Source organism: Aspergillus ibericus (assembly GCF_003184845.1).
Source record: "Aspergillus ibericus CBS 121593 unplaced genomic scaffold BO80scaffold_10, whole genome shotgun sequence".
NCBI lineage: Eukaryota > Fungi > Ascomycota > Eurotiomycetes > Eurotiales > Aspergillaceae > Aspergillus > Aspergillus ibericus.
In genome coordinates this window covers 318,357-339,797 of record NW_020292108.1, presented here as the reverse complement: position 1 = coordinate 339,797, position 21,441 = coordinate 318,357, and the positions used below count along the sequence as shown (strand labels likewise).

At 44.2% G+C, this 21,441-nt stretch overlaps 7 protein-coding genes across 7 annotated transcripts; 4 read left to right on the top strand and 3 right to left on the bottom strand.

The window, feature by feature from the left end:
• Nucleotides 1-1,269: 1,269 nt before the first annotated feature.
• BO80DRAFT_470928 (uncharacterized protein) lies at nucleotides 1,270-2,897 on the bottom strand (the record flags this gene model as incomplete). Its single annotated transcript, XM_025723084.1, has 6 exons — nucleotides 2,583-2,897; nucleotides 2,357-2,511; nucleotides 2,143-2,180; nucleotides 1,889-2,086; nucleotides 1,523-1,756; nucleotides 1,270-1,277 (listed from the first exon to the last, which is right to left on the bottom strand). The coding sequence occupies exons 1-6, from the start codon at nucleotides 2,724-2,726 to the stop codon at nucleotides 1,270-1,272; spliced, it is 777 nt and encodes a 258-aa protein (XP_025577535.1). The 5' UTR covers nucleotides 2,727-2,897.
• A 521-nt stretch (nucleotides 2,898-3,418) lies between these two features.
• BO80DRAFT_350466 (5-oxoprolinase) lies at nucleotides 3,419-7,728 on the top strand (the record flags this gene model as incomplete). Its single annotated transcript, XM_025715544.1, has 8 exons — nucleotides 3,419-3,455; nucleotides 3,518-3,628; nucleotides 3,680-4,459; nucleotides 4,491-5,039; nucleotides 5,089-5,208; nucleotides 5,268-5,698; nucleotides 5,739-6,105; nucleotides 6,152-7,728. The coding sequence occupies 8 exons, from the start codon at nucleotides 3,419-3,421 to the stop codon at nucleotides 7,726-7,728; spliced, it is 3,972 nt and encodes a 1,323-aa protein (XP_025577534.1).
• Nucleotides 7,729-8,462: 734 nt separating this feature from the next.
• BO80DRAFT_423160 (uncharacterized protein) lies at nucleotides 8,463-9,550 on the top strand. Its single transcript, XM_025718981.1, has 3 exons — nucleotides 8,463-8,761; nucleotides 8,838-9,119; nucleotides 9,215-9,550. The coding sequence occupies exons 1-3, from the start codon at nucleotides 8,511-8,513 to the stop codon at nucleotides 9,255-9,257; spliced, it is 576 nt and encodes a 191-aa protein (XP_025577533.1). The 5' UTR covers nucleotides 8,463-8,510; the 3' UTR covers nucleotides 9,258-9,550.
• A 313-nt stretch (nucleotides 9,551-9,863) lies between these two features.
• On the bottom strand, nucleotides 9,864-11,791 carry BO80DRAFT_470915 (cytochrome P450; the record flags this gene model as incomplete). The annotated part of the gene is made up of 4 exons (XM_025723083.1): nucleotides 9,864-10,445; nucleotides 10,516-10,855; nucleotides 10,922-11,463; nucleotides 11,533-11,791. The coding sequence occupies 4 exons, from the start codon at nucleotides 11,789-11,791 to the stop codon at nucleotides 10,021-10,023; spliced, it is 1,566 nt and encodes a 521-aa protein (XP_025577532.1). The 3' UTR covers nucleotides 9,864-10,020.
• Nucleotides 11,792-13,076: 1,285 nt separating this feature from the next.
• Nucleotides 13,077-13,885, top strand: BO80DRAFT_15094 (uncharacterized protein). The gene has a single exon (XM_025713783.1). The coding sequence runs from the start codon at nucleotides 13,338-13,340 to the stop codon at nucleotides 13,836-13,838; it is 501 nt and encodes a 166-aa protein (XP_025577531.1). The 5' UTR covers nucleotides 13,077-13,337; the 3' UTR covers nucleotides 13,839-13,885.
• Nucleotides 13,886-13,892: 7 nt separating this feature from the next.
• BO80DRAFT_491952 (phytanoyl-CoA dioxygenase family protein) lies at nucleotides 13,893-14,938 on the bottom strand. The gene is made up of 2 exons (XM_025723734.1): nucleotides 14,752-14,938; nucleotides 13,893-14,698 (listed from the first exon to the last, which is right to left on the bottom strand). Exons 1-2 carry the CDS (start codon nucleotides 14,923-14,925, stop codon nucleotides 13,934-13,936), a joined length of 939 nt encoding a protein of 312 aa, XP_025577530.1. The 5' UTR covers nucleotides 14,926-14,938; the 3' UTR covers nucleotides 13,893-13,933.
• A 392-nt stretch (nucleotides 14,939-15,330) lies between these two features.
• On the top strand, nucleotides 15,331-17,647 carry BO80DRAFT_470902 (fungal specific transcription factor domain-containing protein; the record flags this gene model as incomplete). The annotated part of the gene is made up of 6 exons (XM_025723082.1): nucleotides 15,331-15,362; nucleotides 15,425-15,473; nucleotides 15,552-16,304; nucleotides 16,369-16,522; nucleotides 16,561-17,286; nucleotides 17,631-17,647. The coding sequence occupies 6 exons, from the start codon at nucleotides 15,331-15,333 to the stop codon at nucleotides 17,645-17,647; spliced, it is 1,731 nt and encodes a 576-aa protein (XP_025577529.1).
• Between the last annotated feature and the right edge of the window lie 3,794 nt (nucleotides 17,648-21,441).

Sequence of the window (21,441 nt, the reverse complement as noted above, 5' to 3'; positions counted from 1 at the left end):
AGTAAGAAGAGAAATAGAAAATTTATAGAGTATTTATACTAATACCCTAGAAGCTGTATATCTAATATAATATCTAATTCTATAAAATTATATTTACTAGATATATCTAGCTTTACTATATTAATACTATTATCCTGTATATAGACAGCAGCGGCTACTATAAAAATATAAAAATCTCTATAATTAATATCTATACTAGGCAAGCATAATAAATATATTTTAATATTAAGATAGATTCAACCATATATATAACTAAATTAAAGAGAGTTAAGATAATTCTCTCCCTTATAAAAAATACTTTACTAAGATATAGCTAAATCTATCTATTTACTAATAATTAGATTATAATCTAGGTAATAGAGGCTTCCAGCCACCTATTTAAATAATTATATATAAAAACTATTTATAATAAATTTAAAATTTTATAAAATACAGATCTCATAATCCATTAGATCTCTATTCATATAGAGATTAAGAAAAATAAGATTATAGATTCTAAAGTAAAATAAGTAGTAGAAAATAAAACTAGATTAAAATAATAAATAATCTAATTTATATCTATTATTAAAAGGACCGTTCGCAGAAGATTCCAGGAAAAATAAGCTAAATAATAAAAAATAAAGTATATGATAGTATTAATATAGAGATTAGTAGAAATTTCTTCTAAAAAAAAATACTAATATTTTATAAAAGTATTTCTAAAATATACATATCTATAATTATATAGATACGTATATATAGGATTAGTCTAGTACACTTTCTATATAAAATCAAGATATAGAAGAGTAATTAATATAGCTATAAGAAGGAATTCTAGATCTCTAAGTATATACTTCTAATGTGCCCTCGCTTTATAGGATTATATAATTAGATATTTAATAAAATTACTATATGAAGGTCTACTCTAAAGAATAAGATTACTAATTATAATTTTATTATATTAGACCCGTAGGCAATCCGCTATATCGCTGAATTTATACTATAAATAGACTTACTTAGATAGTTTAGTTAGATTAAATTTAATCCTAATTTTAATCCTGACTTAAACCAGGAACATATAGATCTCAGAGCTATAGAAATAGATACTAAAAACACTAGATAGAAAAATCTATATATGTTCTAGATTGAATTACCTAGGAAAGATCACACGTACTAAAAAAAACATGTAAATTAGGAATAAGAATATAAATAAAAAATAGAGAGAATAATAATTTATAGGTAGCTAACTAGTTAATTATAATATTTATTTATATCTACTTTTATATGACTTTAATTTACTTTAGTTATATATAGTTATATTAGGCTATGGTAATGATCTTCTTATATCATAGTATGCGTTGTTTTATATGTTTACTGTGAGTTTAAAGGATTTAATAGTATTTGGGACTATATTCCTGCTTTAAATGGTGAAGTACCTGCATAGCTAGCATCTTACTTAGCGGGCTCGATCAGGTATAAGAATATGAATTGAATTGAATTGAATTGAAGTAAGCACTAAATGCAGAAAAGGCTTGCATCTTACCTCCATTTGGGATATTTATGGATATGTTGAAAAAGAAAAGAATCCAAGTCTTAGGGTCCATGGCAGCTTCCAAAGCCTGGTCCCATTTCCATGTCTTATTGACGATACCTGTCTTGTTATCTGCCAGGCGTTGAACTGCGTAGTACTTCTCCTGATCAGTCAGGAAAAAGGCGTTCATAGGAGAGTCTGGTAGGAATATGATCGCTATTATACACCACATAGCGGAGATGGATCCTAGAACATTTAGCAGAGAACAACTGACAGCCAATCGCACGATCCCCCCGGCGAGACGTAAATGTTCCCAGCTAGTCCATTCACTGTTGGGCTAATGCGACAACAACAACATCTTGAGTATGAGCAACTCACCTACAATCAAATATAGGTATTGCCATATAGCCAGTGACGTCGAATTTGGAATATGTCCTACCACCCAGGAGAGAAAGCCGTTGATCATAGAGCTCAAGGCAGCGAAGACGATCGCATTCCGCGGAGGTTGTTCCGATTTCTTGTAGAAACCCGCGATTATTAAGCTGATCGATGGGACGATAATCGCTTCGAGGCAGCCTTTACTTGTAATTAGACCAGGAAATCTGACGTCTTGTCAACTCTCATGAACGTACCCATACAAAACCTCAACGCCATCAGCCCGCCCCAATTTCTACATGCCGGTATCATCAAAGCCATGCATGACCAACCCAGAGAGCATGATGAGAGATACTTTGCGGATGGAAGTCGCTGTACTAGGTATGAGGATGGCCACATGCCGACAATAGACTATGGTAGGATTCCATTGTCAGAGCAATATGACGTATACTGAGTTAGGTGGTTGCGTACACCAATCGATAATATCGATCCGGCCCAGGAATACTGCTGGCCGACAAGGTGAAGATCTGGCTGGTGGTCAGATTCATCTCAACAAGACCTGGTATTGCTACCTCTTTCCAGTCCGTAAATCGCAGCGGTGCTGAGGGCGACTTTATCCACTGCGCCTAGGGTGGCTGTCAGGAGAAGCTGCCGGGTTTGTTAGCAATCAGGTCGTAGCTCCATGAACGTCACCCACCATGGGGATGAGAACCCAATCAAGCTTGCGCAATAACTTCTTCTCATCCCTAGCTGACATCGGTGGATATGTTACGCTTTGGGCGAGGTATCCAGCAGCCTGATCCATGGCCTTGGGGACGTCCGATTTTCTGTCATTACTCATTACTTTCTTCGATTCTCGCACGGTTATATATCCAGCAAATCAGATCGAAGGCTGACAGCTGGTCCCACAAAATGCCGCAGGTGAACGCAGCTTAGCTTGGAAAATAGTGTATATTGGCTCTGAGCCGGACTCCGTCACAATGCCAGTCTGCATGGTACTAGTTGTGGTAGGACTGTTCCTGGCTTATGGCTACTATTTTTAGAGGAAGAGCGAGTGAAAGGGGTCCACGATGGCCACCACATGGACATTTCTGAACTGTTCTTAATTGTCGCCATTGCCATTTGAACTTGTATATGGACGGCCGGGCATCAAACAGCAGAAAGAGCTTTCCAGCGAGGGGGGCCGCTGAAAGGAGTTGGGAAATTGACCAAAGGCTGGCAGCGCCTGGTTGATTCCGCGAGTGGAGACGCTAGGAAGGCCCGGCGAATGATTGACTTCCGCGGTATCGGCTGGGCCGCGGGGGCTGCCTTGATGGCGCCTAAGGCCCTTCCCCTCACCCTAGTCCCTGTACGGAGTACTAGGCCGGCGTTGTCTAGAACCCCTCCCATCTTCGTTTCGACCTGCCTCACCACACAGCCAACACAACGATAATCTCGGTGGTGTCCGGTTGACCGGCGGTTCTTGGGCATAAAAGGTGACCCCTGCAGCTCGAGGTGAAGACTACTCGACGCACCAGGTCAACACTATTCGTCATGAAGCCAAGTACAGGAAAGATAAAAATCGCGATCGGTTTGTCCCCTGTATCCATTTGTCCACGCGCACAGTAGTAATTGACCATTGGCTTGAGACAGACCGAGGAGGTACCTTCACAGACATCTGGGCCAGCATTCCGGGACATCCAGACGTTGTCCTCAAATTACTTTCTGTCGACCCATCCAACTATGAAGATGCGCCCACAGAAGGTGTGCGACTTTCACCATATATGACATGACAAGATTGGCTTACAAATCAAGGCATTAGGCGTGTGCTCTCCCTCTACTACGGCAAAGTGGTTCCGCGAGGCACCCCCCTTCCGAAGGCAGACCTTGAGTTTATCCGCATGGGAACAACCGTGGCTACGAATGCGCTACTCGAACGAAAAGGCACTCGACACGCGTTTCTGGTGACAAAGGGATTTCGCGATCTGCTGGACATCGGCTACCAGTCCCGGCCGCAACTCTTCGACCTCGACATTGTCAAGCCGGCCGTGCTGTACGATGAAGTTCGTGAGGTCAATGCTCGAGTGACAATTGAGGGATTTGACGAAGATGTCAATGGCGATTTCAAGTGCGATGAAGAAATTCCCGGAGTTCTTGTCCGTGGCACAAGCGGCGACATGGTGCGGATACTCAGACCGCTTGACGAGGAAGAAGTCCGTGACACTCTTAGCGACCTCCGTAAGAGCGGAGTTGACACTCTGGCTGTCTGCTTCACCCACTCCCATGTATTTCCTGACCACGAAGTTCGGGTATACCAGATGGCCCTAGACGAGGGCTTCACCCACGTATCCTTGTCATCTGCTGTCGCTGCAAATATGATCAAGATGGTACCGCGTGGGAGCTCCGCGTCGGCAGACGCATACCTAACTCCAGAGATTAAGAAATATTTGACAGGGTTTGTGCAGGGCTTTGAGGATGGCAACCTGGATGGTGTGAGATGCGATTTTATGCGGTCTGATGGAGGCCTGGTTAGCTACAACCACTTTAGTGGTCTGAAAGGAATTCTGAGCGGGCCAGCAGGTGAGGGTATAGCTAGTCCCGCCACTTACATATGCTAATTGACTAGGTGGTGTGGTCGGCTACGCACGCACCACATACAGTGATATATCCAGGACTCCTGTAGTCGGCTTCGACATGGGGGGTACATCAACAGATGTGTCACGGTATGGAGGGCATCTCGAGCATATATTTGAGAGCACGACTGCTGGAGTGACGATCCAGAGCCCACAGCTCGATATCAACACGGTCGCTGCAGGCGGCGGCTCCATTCTGTCGTGGAGAAACGGCCTTTTCACAGTTGGTCCAGAGAGTGCATCATCGCATCCTGGACCTGCCTGTTATCGGAAAGGCGGGCCCTTGACAGTGACTGACGCGAACCTCTTCCTTGGTCGGTTACTACCCGAGTATTTCCCCAAAATATTTGGCAGGGCAGAAAACGAGCCTTTGGATGTTGACGTTGTTAGGCGGAAGTTTGATGAATTGACAGCCACTATTAACTCCGAAACAGGAAGGTCCATGAGTCCGCGGGAAGTAGCCTGTGGATTCCTGGACGTTGCTAATGAATCCATGTGTCGACCGATCCGTGCATTGACTGAAGGAAAGGGATATGATATAGGTGCCTGTTTCAACTACTTGTCACGGGTCGAGGCTGACACTATACTTAGGAAGACACAATTTATGTGTCTTTGGAGGCGCTGGAGGGCAACACGCGTGCGATGTTGCACGCAAGTTGGGCATCCCAACCGTGATTATTCACAAATACTCGAGCATTTTATCTGCATATGGTAGGTGACGGTGGGCCACATATGAGAGTCTAAATGGGTTAGCTAAGAGGTGAAAACAGGTATGGCGCTCGCAGACGTGGTGGAAGAGGCGCAGGAGCCGGTTAACGAAATATTCGGGCATGAATCCTGTGGGAGACTCGACAACCGACTACTGCGTCTTCAAGAAAAGGTGTGCCATCAGTTAAACGGCCAGGGTATTGCAGATGATGATATGGTATATCAAAGATATCTCAACATGCGCTATCAGGGAACCGAAACGGCCATCATGGTACTCGAACCTCTGGACCGCGACTTCAAGGAGGAATTCAAGAGGATGCATCTCCGGGAATTTGCGTTTCTCTTCCCTGATGACAGGCCTATCCTTGTGGATGATGTACGAGTCCGAGGAATTGGTTCTCGAGGACTTCAGAGATCAGATGGGCGGGTAGTGGAAGAGGAATTAGGAAACCCATCCTTCAACGCCGTATTGTTGCAGACGGCAGAGCAGACGGTATGAGACCGACTATGAGTCGCTTAAAGATGCTAATAAGATGCAGACAAGGGTCTATTTCCGCCGGCATGGGACGTGCCGTGCACCTGTATTCCTACTGGATAAACTGGCTCCCTTTACCCTCATTGCTGGACCGGCTATCATCATTGATCAGACTCAGACCCTAGTGGTTGCCCCCGGTGCAGAAGCCAAGGTCTTGAGCAACCACGTAGTCATACAGATTAGACCTATGTCACCTGGTGGATTCTTCCGGGATTCGAAAACTGTCGACAACATTCAGCTCTCGGTATTCGCGCACCGTTTCATGAGTATCGCTGAGCAAATGGGCCGAGCCCTGCAGAAAACGGCCGTATCATTGAATATCAAGGAGCGTTTGGACTTCTCCTGCGCGCTTTTCGGGCCAGATGGTATGTGAAAGTTGATGTAACTTATATGATAACTAATATCATGCAGGAGGCCTCGTGGCAAATGCTCCCCATGTGCCAGTGCATCTAGGTTCCATGAGCTACGCAGTCAAATACCAACACAATCTTCACAAAGGGAAGCTTGCTCCTGGAGATGTACTGGTGGCTAACCATCCTGAGGCAGGCGGTACTCACCTGCCAGATATCACCGTGATAACTCCGGTTTTCGACAAGGCCGGAACCGAGATCGCGTTCTATGTGGCTTCCCGTGGACACCACACCGATATAGGAGGCCTTGGTGGTACGTCCATGCCACCCAACTCCACCGAATTATGGCAGGAGGGCGCTGCAATCAGGTCGTTCAAGCTGATTCACGCGGAGAAGTTCGACGAAGACGGAATCACACAAATGCTTCGCCGTCCCGGCGAGTATCCAGGATGCATAGGAAGCAGGCATATACCGGACAATATCTCCGACCTCAAGGCCCAGGTCGCTGCAAATCACAAGGGCATGAATCTAGTGCGATCTCTGATCGATGAGTTTACTCTCCCAATGGTGCAGTTGTACATGAAGGCTATCCAGTCCAACGCTGAATGGGCCGTCAGGAGATACCTTCGTTCCGTTCTCACGCAGATGGGTCCTCGCCTGTTGTCGGAAGACCAGATGGATAATGGGTCGTTAATCAAGCTCGCCATTACAATTTCCGCTGATGGCTCAGCGGTATTTGACTTTACAGGGACCGGTTGTGAACTGCTTGGCAATATCAACGCACCCCCGGCCATCACTCACTCCGCTATCATATACACCTTGCGTCTCCTCATCGGTACCGACATTCCCCTGAATCAGGGCTACCTTGCGCCGATAGAGGTCATCCTTCCCAAGGGTACATTCTTGAACCCATCCTCCGGACCCGCAGTCTGTGCAGGAAACACCCAAACCTCCCAGCGAATAGTGGATGTCATCCTCAAGGCCTTCCGCGCGGCGGCAGCCTCCCACGGCTGTATGAACTGTATAGGGTTCTTTGGCGAGGGTGGGACGGATTCCGAAGGGAAGAAGCTCACCGGATATGCTTATGCATTCGGAGAGACGATCTGTGGTGGGTCCGGGGGAACGCCTGCCCGGGCCGGGGCTTCGGGCGTGCATACGCATATGACCAACACCAGGATTACTGATCCCGAGAGCCTGGAGAAACGTTATCCGGTTATCCTTCGGGAGTTCGCCATCCGCCCCGGCACCGGAGGAAAAGGCATGCACAGGGGCGGCGATGGTGTGGTCCGAGACATCGAGTGCCGGGCTCCACTAAGCTTCAGCGTCATCACAGAGCGACGTAGTGTTGCTCCGTACGGGATGAACGGAGGCGAGTCAGGAGAGCGCGGGGCGAACTACTGGGTCCGGAGGGTGAAGACTGATGAAGGGGAGGAATGGCGATGGATTAACATGGGCGCAAAGAACATGGTGCGCATGGAGGCAGGTGATCGTTGTGTAATTCACACTCCCGGCGGAGGTGGATGGGGAAAGGTTGGTATGGACGACACAACGGATGGGATTGATGGGTACTCTATTCAATACCCTCGAGCGGCAGGGAGTGTGGCTGCCTTCCTAATGGCGCAGGAGAGATCTGCGTGAGTATAGCGAGAGAATATCAATGAAGACTGACGTCAGATGTCCTTTTCGAGCCTTTGATTGTGATAGGAACCGGGAGGTCAGGGCATCAAAGAGTATTAATGCCTTCGCCATCAATTTGCTCTGCGTTGCCCCATCCCTTGTCTTGGTGAGTCACCAAGCTGACTATGTGCTAGATTTTTAACTTGGCCGCTGACGAAGAACGACGTGACGATTAATGGAATTAGTCAAGTCAACTCATAGCCATTAGCCCGTATCGTAGCTTTGTAGTTGCGCTGTTGCAAGAATATGAGACGCCGTATGCTAAATCCTATAGTAGCCAACGCACAGCCCATGCGTATAGAAAGAACTTGATAACGCATCAAACTACGAAGCACAATCAAACTCTTACAGTCATGGGCAACTAGCTGCCCAGTTACTACGAGCCCATCTTGTTCTTGGGATCGATCTCATTCGTCCTTCCCACCTGCGTGTTGCTATCTTCGTATGCTTGCTTCGGGTTTCTTCCGCCACCCCCAGCTAGACCTCAGCTTCCACGCCAACAAGAGCACTCTCCAACAGCCATCTCCTTCTCAATTCATTATCCCATGAATACCTCTCAGCACTACCAAACCTTCGCGGCGATTTCGGGACTCAATAAACTTCACCATCTCTGACACCTAGATGACGTCACTCCACCCGATATACACAGTAGTGAGCTTCCCTGACCCTTTTCAGCCTCCAACCTGAACATCATCCAATTTCATCTAACAACGCAAGATCTCTCTGACTTCGACTAAACGAACATGCCGTCCTCAACATCCCCCCACCCCGACCAACGAGGCATCGAGCCGCACCCCGACCGACCCCGAAACCTCATGACCGACGAGATCGACTACGCGCCTCACCCCGAACACTCCCTCCCCATCTCCCCCTCCCGCACCGCCATCCAACAACACATCATCGCTCTATACTGCGGCAGCGCCTCCGAAGACGACATGAACGTCTACGCCGAGCAGGCGGTCTACGATGACCCGTTCAGTTACTGCGACACGCGGTATGCCCTATCCCATCCCATTCCCTCCTCCCACATCCCACTCATTGACTAACCACCACCCCCGCGTCCACCTCAGCTACAAAATCGCCGGCCAATGGTACGGCATCCCGAAGCTATTCTCCAAATCGGAAACCCTCGCAACGGAGGTGACTTCGTCAACGGACCACGAGCTAGTCTGGAAACAACGTCAGCGGTATACGTTCCGGGGCATTGGGGCTTCCAAGATGGAAGATAGTCTGGTGAGTTTGAGATTGGAGGGGACTGATCCGCAGGAGAAGGTCGTGTATCATAAGGATATGTGGAATGAGAAGGATTATGATCATGGGGGGTTGGGCGCGTTGATGAAGAAGGTTAATGGGTATGTCATGTCGTTCCCCTTTGTTTTCTTCCGTGGTGGTGATTACACCTGGGAATGTACTGAGCAATGGAGGGGCTCTAATGCGGTTGGTATAGGGATAAATTGACGGGTATTACGCGGCCTCCGGAGGGGCTTTAAGTTTTGAGGGGTGGTTTGGATGGTGGGATAGTTCGAGGTGTTGTTTGATTAGGTGGTGTGGTGGTTTGGTGGTTTTCTCGCGGTGCGCAATAAGGGTATTCGAGATGGTTGGGGACGGATTGACAAGCTCCATTGGAGATTGGCATATGAAATTTTCGACCTTCCTCTCTCGATTGTCATGGACCTCCAGACAGAAAATAATCCCCAGAAGCAAGCAGAGTCGATAGTAACTGGGTCATCACTACCATGACATCATAGCTACCAAGATCCTCAGATCCGGAGCGACTACAGACCACTTCGCAGACAATAAAGCATAATAGATCTCCAATGTGTAAGCCATATCAGGAACCGTTCAATATCCCGGTAGATGCAAACTGGCTTTCGCACTATCAGTTCCCTAGAAGCAATGACGAGCATATATCTTAAATATATCAATTGTGGCGTTGTATATTGGCCAGTTCGATCCGATCCGTCCCGATCGGGTGACTTGGCGGCCTGGGGTGCGCAATAAATCGGCTGGTGATCAGCTGTAGAGCTGTAGTTGGTCTAGACTGTGATTCTGCAACGGAGGTCAATGATTTGTTTAGCAGGTATTAGACGTATAATTTCCTGATGACATTATAGAGAATGGCATTGCTGTTCTGATTCCTGGTCGAATTTCGCATGAGGTGGAGTAAGATGCGCATATATATAGAACAAAACAAAACAAATGTCGCGATGTATATCCATTCCCCTCATATCCCACTTACTACGGAGTAGATCCTCACAAAACCTTCACCCGCACTCCCTGCGTCCCCGGTTTCGCATGCGGCAGGAACATATCGCGATAACAATCCACCGACTCACGGCCCGTTTCGAACAACTCAAACTCGAAGTTGCGATACACGTTCGCGAGCGAAATGTACATTTCCGCATAGGCGAGGTTAATGCCTAAACAGGAGCGGGTTCCCCGTCCGAAGGAGACCAGATATCGGGTGAGTTTACGGCCGTCGGGAGCGAGGGGATCGTTGAGCCAGCGGTCGGGCTTGAAGGTGAATGAGTCGGGGAAAATTTCTTCGTCGTGGGACACGGAGTAGTTGTCCATGCTGATGATGGTTCCGGGAGGCATGGTCCAGGTTTTGTAGACGAGGGGGAATCTGCCGGTTGTGCGGGGCGAACGTTGCACGATGCCGTAGGAGAGGCGGATGCCTGTGCGGAGTTAGTTTGCTTGCTTCTTTGTGAAAGGGAAATGGAGATGGGTGTAGATGGGATTGCGTACATTCTTGGAGACATCCGGTCAGGTATGGGAGCTTTTCTAGTTCGCTTAATGGGGGAAAGTTGCTTGGATCAGGTATCGCTGTAAAGAGCTCCTCGCGCAGGCGGTTGTATATCGACGGCGTGCTGAGGATGTGGTAACTAGCGACTGCTAGAGCGTACCGTGTAGTTTCGAACCCTGCGCCGATGACGGTGATAGCTTCGTGTTGCAGTCGTGAAAGGCTTGTTTCTTCTGGTGGTAGACCTGAGTCTAGCAAGGTGTTGAAGACAGTTTTGCGCTGTGATTCTTTCGTTGTGCCGTTTGCCTTCTGGGCAATGATCTGGGAGATCTGAGAGGCCATTTCCTGTGCAGGTAGGCGGAGGTTAGTTAGTCACTGACGCTGTCGAAAGGAACCAGATGGCTAACTTACCCTGTTGTAGTGATTAACAGACTTCATCCCAGGCTGTACTGCTTCCACCAGTTTCTCAGGGAGTGCATTGATAATCGCGCCCACCCAAGGAAATTGAACAACCACATGTACAACGTCTAGCAAGTCGAACATTGCCTGAATGAAGGGAGATCGAAAGTCCGGTGCATCAATGAAGCCGTAGCCCTCGTTGAAACAGTACTGAACAATGATATCCGCAGCAATGCATCCCCATAGCCAGTCGAGACGCAGGATCTTCTCCCTCCCTTTGTATTCGCTTCGAAGTCGATCACAGAGCTGGTAGAGCTTCTCCTGCATCATTGGGGTAGCGTTGGCGATTGTTCGCTTGGAGAAAAAAGGGTTCAGGGCGGCTCGTCTGGGTCGATGGGCGTCATGTTTGGGGGTTGAGAAGGTGCCGGTTGAGTTGTTGAAGCGATACTGGAGATGCTCTAGTTTATCCCATGGTAAGGAGTTGGAGAACATCTCTTCGAAAAAGGACGAGTCTCGGATGTGGATCTCATCGGGGCTAATGCGGATGATGGGTCCTGGTGGGAGGACGCCCGTGTCAGCTCCATGGTCTGGCAGTTTATGGTGCTGCACGAGGAGAGACTCACCATACTGGTCATGCAGGCGGTGGTAATGGAAGAGGAATTGACCGCCAGGCGATTTGAAAACCTCATAGTAGGTCTCGTACCAGTACGTAAAGGCGGCGAGCTTGGGGCCCGGGAATCGAGCCAATGGGTGGAGGGTAAGGCGGTAGATTCCCAACACGACGAAGTATACGAACCCGACGGCCGTCACGATGGTACACAACGCGGCAGGAGAATCAGCGACCGATGAAAGACCGGCCACTAGGCCTTGGATCACGCCCATTATGCAGATGAAAACGATACATGGAGAAGGGAATCACAAATGGGCGAGGATCTCGACGGAGCGTGCAGATATAGCTGCTGGGGACGCATCGTATTTTCTGGTCGTATACTGGAGTCGGTCGTTCAAAGAGGCGTCCCGAGGGATTGGGTCCCCGCCAGACATCCCGGTCACGGCTTCTGCAGTGAATGGATTGGGCCATTGACAGCTCCCCCTTTAGTGGACCAGACCCGTGCGAACTACTAGCACTACTGGGCTCCTCTGGGCTCTCATCCTGGTCTGGGCGGTCGGCAACCCCGGTGATTTGCGCCCGCTGAAGAATTGACTCCGCTGATAGTCGGTCGCTGCCTCCTGCAATTCTGCAAATGGTGGGCGACTGGCCCGCTGACCGGGCGGATCCATCATGCCGTCTGATGTGATGTACTTCTGCAGATGACAAATTCTAAGGAAGATGAGGATGAACTTTATTCCTGGTGGAGGTTATCGTGGGCAAGGCATCCGGAACCGCAGGTCGGATCCGGCATTCTTGGACCATGTAACCTGGACGGCGCGGGGAATTGACCCCCAGTATTGAGTTGGCAGCTCGGCTGTCATACCATGATAGAGTTCCTGGCCGTCCTGCCCAAAGCCCCGTGCCTTGGCGCGACCATGCCGTATCCAGGCTACTCCTATGTAATATTCCTCCACTCTTCTGCAGCATACGAAGTGGAGGCTTTCGCCCTCCCACCAACCAGGGCCTCTGCGTCTCTGCCCGGCTTTCCCAGCTGGGATGCCCTCCCGAACCCCGGTGGTCATGACCTGCTCGTTGTGACGGTGACGCGGACACAGTAGAAATAACGGCATGCATTAGGGATGTGCGACCTACTGACTTACCTACCTCCGGAACACGGTGACGACACGCATGGCCCAAAGGAACAATGCTGCATCCCTTATTCGCCAATCCTGACTACACTCCACGCTGCTGGCAGACCCGGAGGTTAAACTTGGTTGACCGAGGCCAAGCATGCCTGGTAATAAGCTTTGGCCTGACAATAGCCAGTGGGGATGAGCAGCCTCGATGCTGAGGCCTGAGGGTGACCCTCGACCCGGCAGCTCTCAATTAAAGATAGTCCGACGGGTCCACTCCCTGGCCTGAACCGGTTTCTGTCACCCGGTCTGGTCCCAGCGCTCACACCATCATGTCGAAGGAACTCAAGTCCTCGTTCATTAACCCACAGAGAGGTCAGTATCCCTCAAGTCACTTAATGGAGAGCGTACTTACCGAAGGGTCGCCATGCTAACGACTTCCCCACACTCTACTACACACATATAGCCTCTGTGCCACTACATCTCAAGGTCACTGCAACCGTGGCACCGGGACGCGAAGCAACCCTCAATGGTCACCCCCCACTCCCTCTTCGATTCCATTGTGATGAAACCTTCCGAATGGCCCTCAGCAGTAACCCAGGGGGCTAATGCGGCCAGGGGAGTGCTAATGTGCTAATGTTAGGGAAGCCGAACCAATGCGTATGTAAATCCCGCACCCATACCAATAAACGCTAAGCCTCGGATGCGCATTGGATACGCCTTCCACTCTTCGAGCCTAGAATCGGTCCATATGCAAGTCCTGTGCGTCTTCCGATCACCCGTCGCACGTTCGAGCAGGTCGTGGACGGCTCGTTCCGACGCCGAAGCCGGTCACGCAGCGGTTGCCTATCCAAGGCTGCTGCAATGGGCTAAACATCAACATGTCTGCAGCTTGGAAAAAGCGAAGATGATCGCACCTGATGGGAGGCAGACACTGCTTCCAGAAATCCAGACCGTTGGCCCGAATCCATCACATTTCATCCCAGAATACAAACTCAGAAAGCCGGTCGCTCTTCGCCTAAGCTCTCTTTCTTCGAAAGTCAATTGCCAAGGAAGTATCTCCCGAATCACAAAGTCTGAACTGCCAAGTCCGCGTGATCACTGTGGCTTCCGAACTCTGTCTCCCTTTACCCTCACTACTACGGCATCCTGGATGGTCAATCCTGCCAGTCGCCTACAGTCAATGTTCATGAGGCAGAATTGAAAGAGGTCGGAACGGACATGGCCGATAAGTAGGTGCAGAAAAATACCATTCGATAAAACTACACTGAAAGCTAAGTGGCAGGTAAAGCAGCCGGGTCAGTGTGTTTCTCTGTTTGGCTGCTCCTGCGAAGGGTCAAAGTCCCCAAAAGCATCCCCAACCCCTTCAACCCGCAGATACTGCAGTGGGGTCTGGAAGCCAACAAAGCCAATATTGGGGCTCGAAAGTTCGTATCCCATTACTCTTTGGGCGGCGGGAGACCAGGACAAAACGTCGTCTGCTGTGTTGGCAAGATAGGCGTTTTCCTCCTGTCGATAAAATCCGCGCGTGAAGAACATGCCATGTACAACCCGTCGTTCGCTCTGTGTGACATTCGCCCCGCCGGCATGGTACAGTCCCCCCAGCATCACCCAGCAGTCACTCGGATCCATCTCCGCCACCACTGCTTCGTCCATCCTGGGCGCCCGGTCAGAGCCCCAGAGGTGGCTGCCGGGGATGGCAATGGTAGCGCCGTTTTCAACCGTCGTCTTCACCCCGGGCACCATGAAAGCCATCATCACATCCGAGCCCACCCGATAGCCTGTAGTGCTCTGATCTTCATGGTCAACATGAAAGTTCTTATCGTCTCGGTGAAGCCGCTGCGCCTTGGCCCCCGGCCCGATGTCGAACGACATGGCGATCGAGCAAATCGCCTCGCTTGTATACGTGTGTTTTGTCTCTCCGTAAAAGTTGGATGTTGTCTTGTCCACAAAATGGGCAGTCAGACTGCGAATGAGCGGGTCAATGAGCCACCTTTCTCGGGCCGTCTGGCTCCGTCCCGCGAGGTTGGCACAGCGGCGTGTTTCTGGGGGGAAGAGGTCGCCCTGAGTGTTGTTAGACGGTAAGGACCAAAGCTGTTCAAGATCCATTCACTTGCCTTCCAGGGCTTGTCAGCATCGAGATAAGGTTGCACTTCCGAGTTAACCTGCTTCACCGTCTCTACTTCCGTGAAGTTCTGAATTATACAGCAGCCATCTGCAATGATGGCCTGGATGATGGCGGCCTTGTCGGCCCGGTCGATACGCTGGATTAGGGATTGCTTGACAGCCATTGGGACTGGTGGTAAAACGAGGTAGCGACATCCGGGAGCCGGGCAGGATTTGTGAGACCTCTTATCTATGGCAACGAAGGTTTGGTTAAAGTAGGTGATTCCAAATGCGGATATCCCTGCGTGGTGGTTTGGGCAGGTGGAGCCGCCGTCACCAATCGCCCCAACGCGCTTCTCCGCATCTTATCATGGATCAGGTTTGCACCCTCCCCTCCAGCATCCTGGGCGATAACGCCTTCAGCCAATCACCACCGATGTCAGTATCATTACCAGGTCTTGTCCCCCTCATCTGGCATTCTCACTATTTAGAAAGGGATACACACGCCGCATCATGACAGCACAACACAGACAGGCGGCTTGCCTTGGCTGTCGCACCCGAAAGGTGCGATGTGATCAGGCCTGGCCTCAATGTCTAATGTGCAGAAAGCGAAGACTCCACTGTGAGCGGTCACCAGATCCACCACGTTTGCTCTGGCTTCGTCCGCGCACTGAGATTATGCAGATGGTGGAGCCGGAAGAGCTACCTGCGCGCAGACAGACTTTATTCAGCGGTAAATGGGTCTATGAGATGGCACCATTGTGAACCTGGTGACTGATTGACAGTCGTGATAGCACACCAACTAGCTCAGTATTCTGTCGGCTTGCTCTCTCTCGTGGCAAATGCCTCGATAGCGTCGAGCCTGAACAGACTTGATGAACAAGCAAACCAGATTCAAGATGATCAGGCACTGTGCAGGGGACCATTTCATGTGTTTCAGTACAGGGAAGCGTCAACATTCATCCTACCCAACACACCAACAGATCTATTGGATTTAGGGGATATGGGATGTTACAGTGCAGGGGATCCAGTTCGACGTATCGAAATTGAAGAGCTTCTCGCACTTGACCATACCCTATTCCCGGGCATATCACCGGGCCTCGCTTCTAGAGCACCTACCCCTATTGCGTTTCCGTGTTGGCAGAAATCACCACCTGACCTAGCCGACTTCAGTTTGTCACTCGCGAAGGAATTGCTCGATCACTACTGGCAAACTATGATCGCGTTCTTCACCCTTGCACGAGTTAGGTCATCCTCTCCTTGGGAAACGATCCATATTCCTAGTCTATTCACTACAATGGGAGAAATTGAACTATCAGGGAACTCTACCAATGCAAAAGTATCCCTAGTCTTTGCAATCTTAGCAATCAACGCTTTCAGTCTCGATGGTCGGTTTGGTTCTACCAGACCAGCTACCAAAAATTGGCATGCGCTGGGTGAGCTCTATCGTAGTAGGGCTACGAAGCGACTGAAGTGTTCGCTGCAAAACTTGTCCTCGGGGCGATCAAAAACGGAAAAGTACGAAGATATTCTCATGGCATTGCTTAGTATGGTCACTATTTGTGTAAGTCGCTCCAAATCCGATGGTCAACATGGTCGTGAAATCTTTAGTAACATCTCCTGCTCAGGTGGTGAGTGGAAAGATGAGAAACTCGGCACACTACCTACGGGACATTGAGGGGATCACTAAATTATATGGGCTACAAAAGGCTACCCATTCAATCAAAGTGCGCCTGCTTCACGGTATTTATCTCTATCTTCGCGTATTAACAGAGCGCGCTTGTGTGTCATCGATGAGCCGCCACAACGGGGGGTCGAAGTGCTGAGATACTCTTCATCCCGCCCGTCTCTCAGGTGGAACCAGCTACTCGGTCTTTCTTCTCCTTTGCCTGACTCTCATGCCCCACGGCCTGGCCTCATATCTGGTCAACAACCTGGGGAGTCTGCTTTGGAACAAATCTACTCCATCCCGCAATCACTGTTTGAGCTGATCTTTCAAACAACGCAGATGGCCGGCGAGATGCAAAATTCACAAAACAGCGGTAGGGAACAGGTTAATTACTATGACTTGTTCCCGGTCAAGGTTAAGGAGCTGGAAAACAGGGTTTGTGGCTGGGAGCATCAGGCTCACGATGGCCCTTTTCGCCCTTCTTGCTCAACAGTTGGACCCCAAAGAGAGCGCTTCCCATATCATCTTGTTCAGGCAGTTTACAAGGCCTTGATTATATACTTCTACCGATGTGTAAGGAATGTCCATGCCGCGACCCTACAGCCATACGTCCAGCAGATAATTCAGCATCCTCATGAGAACGACAAACAGAAGGAAATTTTGAGTGATCGGTCCTCCAATACATGCTGGTCGGGATTTGTTGCCGGGTGCGAAGCCCTCGACCCCGATCTCAGGGCGAAGTATGCAAAATGGCTGGAACAGTCTAGCCAGTCAACTGGAATTCAAATGTTTTCGGTTGCCCTTGGAGCTGCTCAGAAGGTCTGGCACGCCCAAAGCCTCCCTGGTATGCAGAATGTTCCGTGGACTCGGGTCCTGAGTAGGTTCAGCGAGCTTAGGGTTCTGGTGTTGAGTTGACCCGCTATCAACGCTGTCCTCCTCACAGTCCTATCTTTTCTTGTTCAGGCCTAATAGCAGAAATTGGGGAATTTGTCCATTTGGCTTGATCGGCATGATAGGCGGGGAAGCCGGGTCGTATCGACGGCTGCTTCGGCTCTTTCAATTTTTTCAATTCAATTCATATTCTTATACCTGATCGAGCCCGCTAAGTAAGATGCTAGCTATGCAGGTGCTCCACCATTTGAAGCAGGAATATGGCCCTAAATGCCATTAAATCCCTCAAACTCGCAGTAAACATATAAAACAACACATACTATAATATAGGAAGGTCGCTATCATAGCTCAATACAACTAAACTAGATATAATAAAAGCGAAGTAAAATCATATAAAAGCAGATATAAATAAGCATCACAGCTGGCTGACTAGCTGTTTATGAGTTATTATTCTCTCTATTTTTTATCTAACCCCTACTTCTAATATATATATTTCTTTTAGTATACGTGGCCTTCTCTGCTAACTTAAATAGAGTATATTTGGTTCTTCTACCCAGTATTTTTAATATCTATTTTTATAGTCCTGAGACCTACATGTTCCTAGCCTAAATTAAAATTAGATTTAAGATTAAGTTTAATCTAACTGAATTATTTAAGCATGCTTGTTTATAATATGAATTCGGTGACATAATAAATCATCTACAAGTCTAATATAATAGAATTATAATTAGTAATCTTATTCCTCGGAATGGACTTTTATATAATAATTTTATTAAATATTTAATTATATAGTCCTGTGAAGTAAGGGCATGCTAAAAATATATATTTAAAGATTTAAGATTTTTTTTTATAGTTATATTAGTCACTCTCCTGTGCCTTAATCTTGTAGAGAAAGTATATATGAGACGGCCGTTCAACGCAACAAAATGAGGTCGTATTAGTGCTAACTACTCTAGAACTTTAAGCATAAGAAAGAAAAAGGAAAACAGGAAGTATTATAAACACTTACTTAAAAAAAATAATAATAAAACAAATAAAACAAACATAATCATATAATCTTAAATAAGGCTGCTGTCATATCACCTCCCTATTTAGATTTAATTACCCTTAGTTAGAGAAATATTATTATTATTATAATCTATAGTAAATTTATCATTCTCCGCGGTTATAATCCATATGGAGAATTATTTAGATAGTCTAGAATAATCCAGATAATAAATATAAAAATTATATAAATAAAAAGATATATTTTTAAAATTACTAGTGGAATACCACTCGCGGTTATTTTTATTAAAACTTATCTATTTAATATAGTACTGCAGAGTTCCTGTCTGTAAATAACTCTTTAAAATTTATTTTATTTTTTATTTAGTATAGTCATTAATCTTAATTAAAAAAATCTAGTTTAAGATCTATCTAGATAGCGGCTCTAAAGTACCGCGAAGGCGGAGTTTATTAAAATAGAAAATAAAATAAATCTTTATACTATTAGATAATTGAACTTAGAATATATGATTAATTTTCTCAGTAATAATTATTAGGTTATATTAGTTTTCTAATAGTTTTTAAAAGAATTAATCCCAGTACTAGTTTCTAGTATTTATATAGATCTTATCTCTAATATTAAAATTCATGGGTTAATACTATTAGTTAGCTATATAAATCTAAATTTATTAGATAGCTTACATATCTTTTTTTATTAGCTTTTATATCTGTTCCATGCAGTAGGCTAGAGTTTAAACTTATTATTAATTAATAATATTTATAACGGGGATCCAGAAGAATATTCAATCAAAAAAAATATAAGACTTATATCTTTATTTAATTATAAAAAATAATAATCTTATAGATTTCTAAAGTAAGATTATAAAAGTAAAGTTAATTAATAATAAAAATTCTCATTAGTTATCTTGATAATAATTCATAAAAAAAATAAATTTTTATACTGTATACTAGTTCACGATTTTAATTTATTTATTAATTTAAGAATAATATACTATTAAAAGCTTAAATTTTATTTATAATATATAGTATAACTTATTCTAGAATTTTAATATAAATTATCCTTCTTAGTTTAATATAATTATATTTAAAAATCCTAATTAAGGGTACACACGCTCCAGGAAAAACTAGGCTATATCTTATATAAATATAGTTTTTATATATAGTATTAAAATAACTTATTTACTCAGGCAGTCTATAATAATAAATATAGTATTAAAATTATAATAGTTCTTTAAAAACATTCAGAAATCTATTAATAAATATTATTCTAGGTAGTCTAGGATCAGCAGAAGTTATAAAAATCTTAAAAAAAAATTTTATTATATATTCTTCTATTTATAAATTAAATAATTATTTAAGTAATAATATATATTTTAATTCTAGGTATTCTAATAGTATTAATATTTTATAAGATCCAGCATCTTTATTCGACCTAGATGTATAAATAATAATTAATAATAAATCTTATCTAATAATTAGATATATAAGTTCCTATTATCTAAAACTACTAATAAATTATTAAAAAATAGAAGTTTATTTTCTAGAATATATTCTTTTTTACCGTAACAGGCTCTTTCCCGGTAAGACTCTAGAAAAAAATAATTCTAGTTAATTATTAAAAGTTAATCTATGACCTGTAAGTATTTCTGTATAAAAATAAAAATAATTAAAAATTTAAAAATAATTAAAAAGAAATATATCCCATTCTCTAAATACTCTAGAAATAATAGGATTTACTTATAGTATTATATTAGGACTTACTTACTACTATTTTTATAAATTAGTATATTTATTAAGGTATTATACTTTCCAGAATAGAATCAAATTAAGAAATAATATTAAAAAAAAATTCAGCTTATCACGCCTAATAAGTATTTAATCTTTTAATAGTTATAAAATATTTTAAGACTTAGTAGTTAGTTAGGATACTAAAATAATTTATATATTAAAGTTTTTTTAATTTTAATTACTATTCTTCTAAGGCACAAATAATTACTAGTAATTTTTTATTATAAATATTATAGTTATATTCTATAGAAAACATAGTTTTAAAAAAATAATTTACTAGATACTAAGCTTTATTTACTAGCTATAAAAATATTTTTATAATAACTTTATCAGCGGCATTTGTTTCAACATAAATAAGAAGTATAAAATCATAGTAAATAAAAATAAAAACTAAGACTAGTATTTTTTTAAATACCTTAAAAGCTTCAGTATAGATATAATCTTAATAAAAAATAATATTTTTTTAAATCAGTCATATTAGGGACCAGACTATTCTATTATAAGTTCTAATAAATTTTTAATAAAAATTATAAAAATTTAAAAATAATTAAATTCTCTATACAATTATCAAAATTACTTATTTAATAATAATAATAATCTTTATTAAATCTATCCAGATATTATCAGTAGCAATAATAAATCTTAGAAACTTAGATTTTATAATATAGAACTTATATTTATAAATAATAACCTGTAAGCCTACAATTTATAATTTTTTAAATATTAAATATATATATAATTTATACTCAGCTGTATTATCACTATAAATTAACATATTATTAATATAAATTATTATAAACTTATCTAAGTACTCTATCAAAATCTTATTAATAAATTATTAGAAGGCAGTAGGTCCATTAATAAATCTAAATAAAAAAATTTAATACTTAAATAGATTATATTATATTTTAAAAATAATAAGATCTTCTAAAACAGGATCTATTCTAATCTAGTAGAAATTTTAATATATATTAAATTTTATAAAGATTTTTACATTATATAGATAGTCTATTATCTTATTAATAAGAGATAGGGAATACGGGTCTTTCTTAATTAAAATATTTAGTTTTTAATAATCTATATAAAAATAGAGACCTTCTCCAGACTTTCAGACTATTAAAATAAGAGATATAAAAAATATAAAACTTAATATAATAAATTTTTTATTTAAATTTTTTATAATATAATTATAGGAGGTCTGCAACTCTTTTACTATTATCTTATAAAAAAAAATAATATTTAAAAGATTCTTATTTTTTAACTGAATCTTATAGTCGTAATATTAGAATAAAAATAACATATTAGATTCTTTTTTTAAAAAAATATTTACTAAATTATAATATTACTT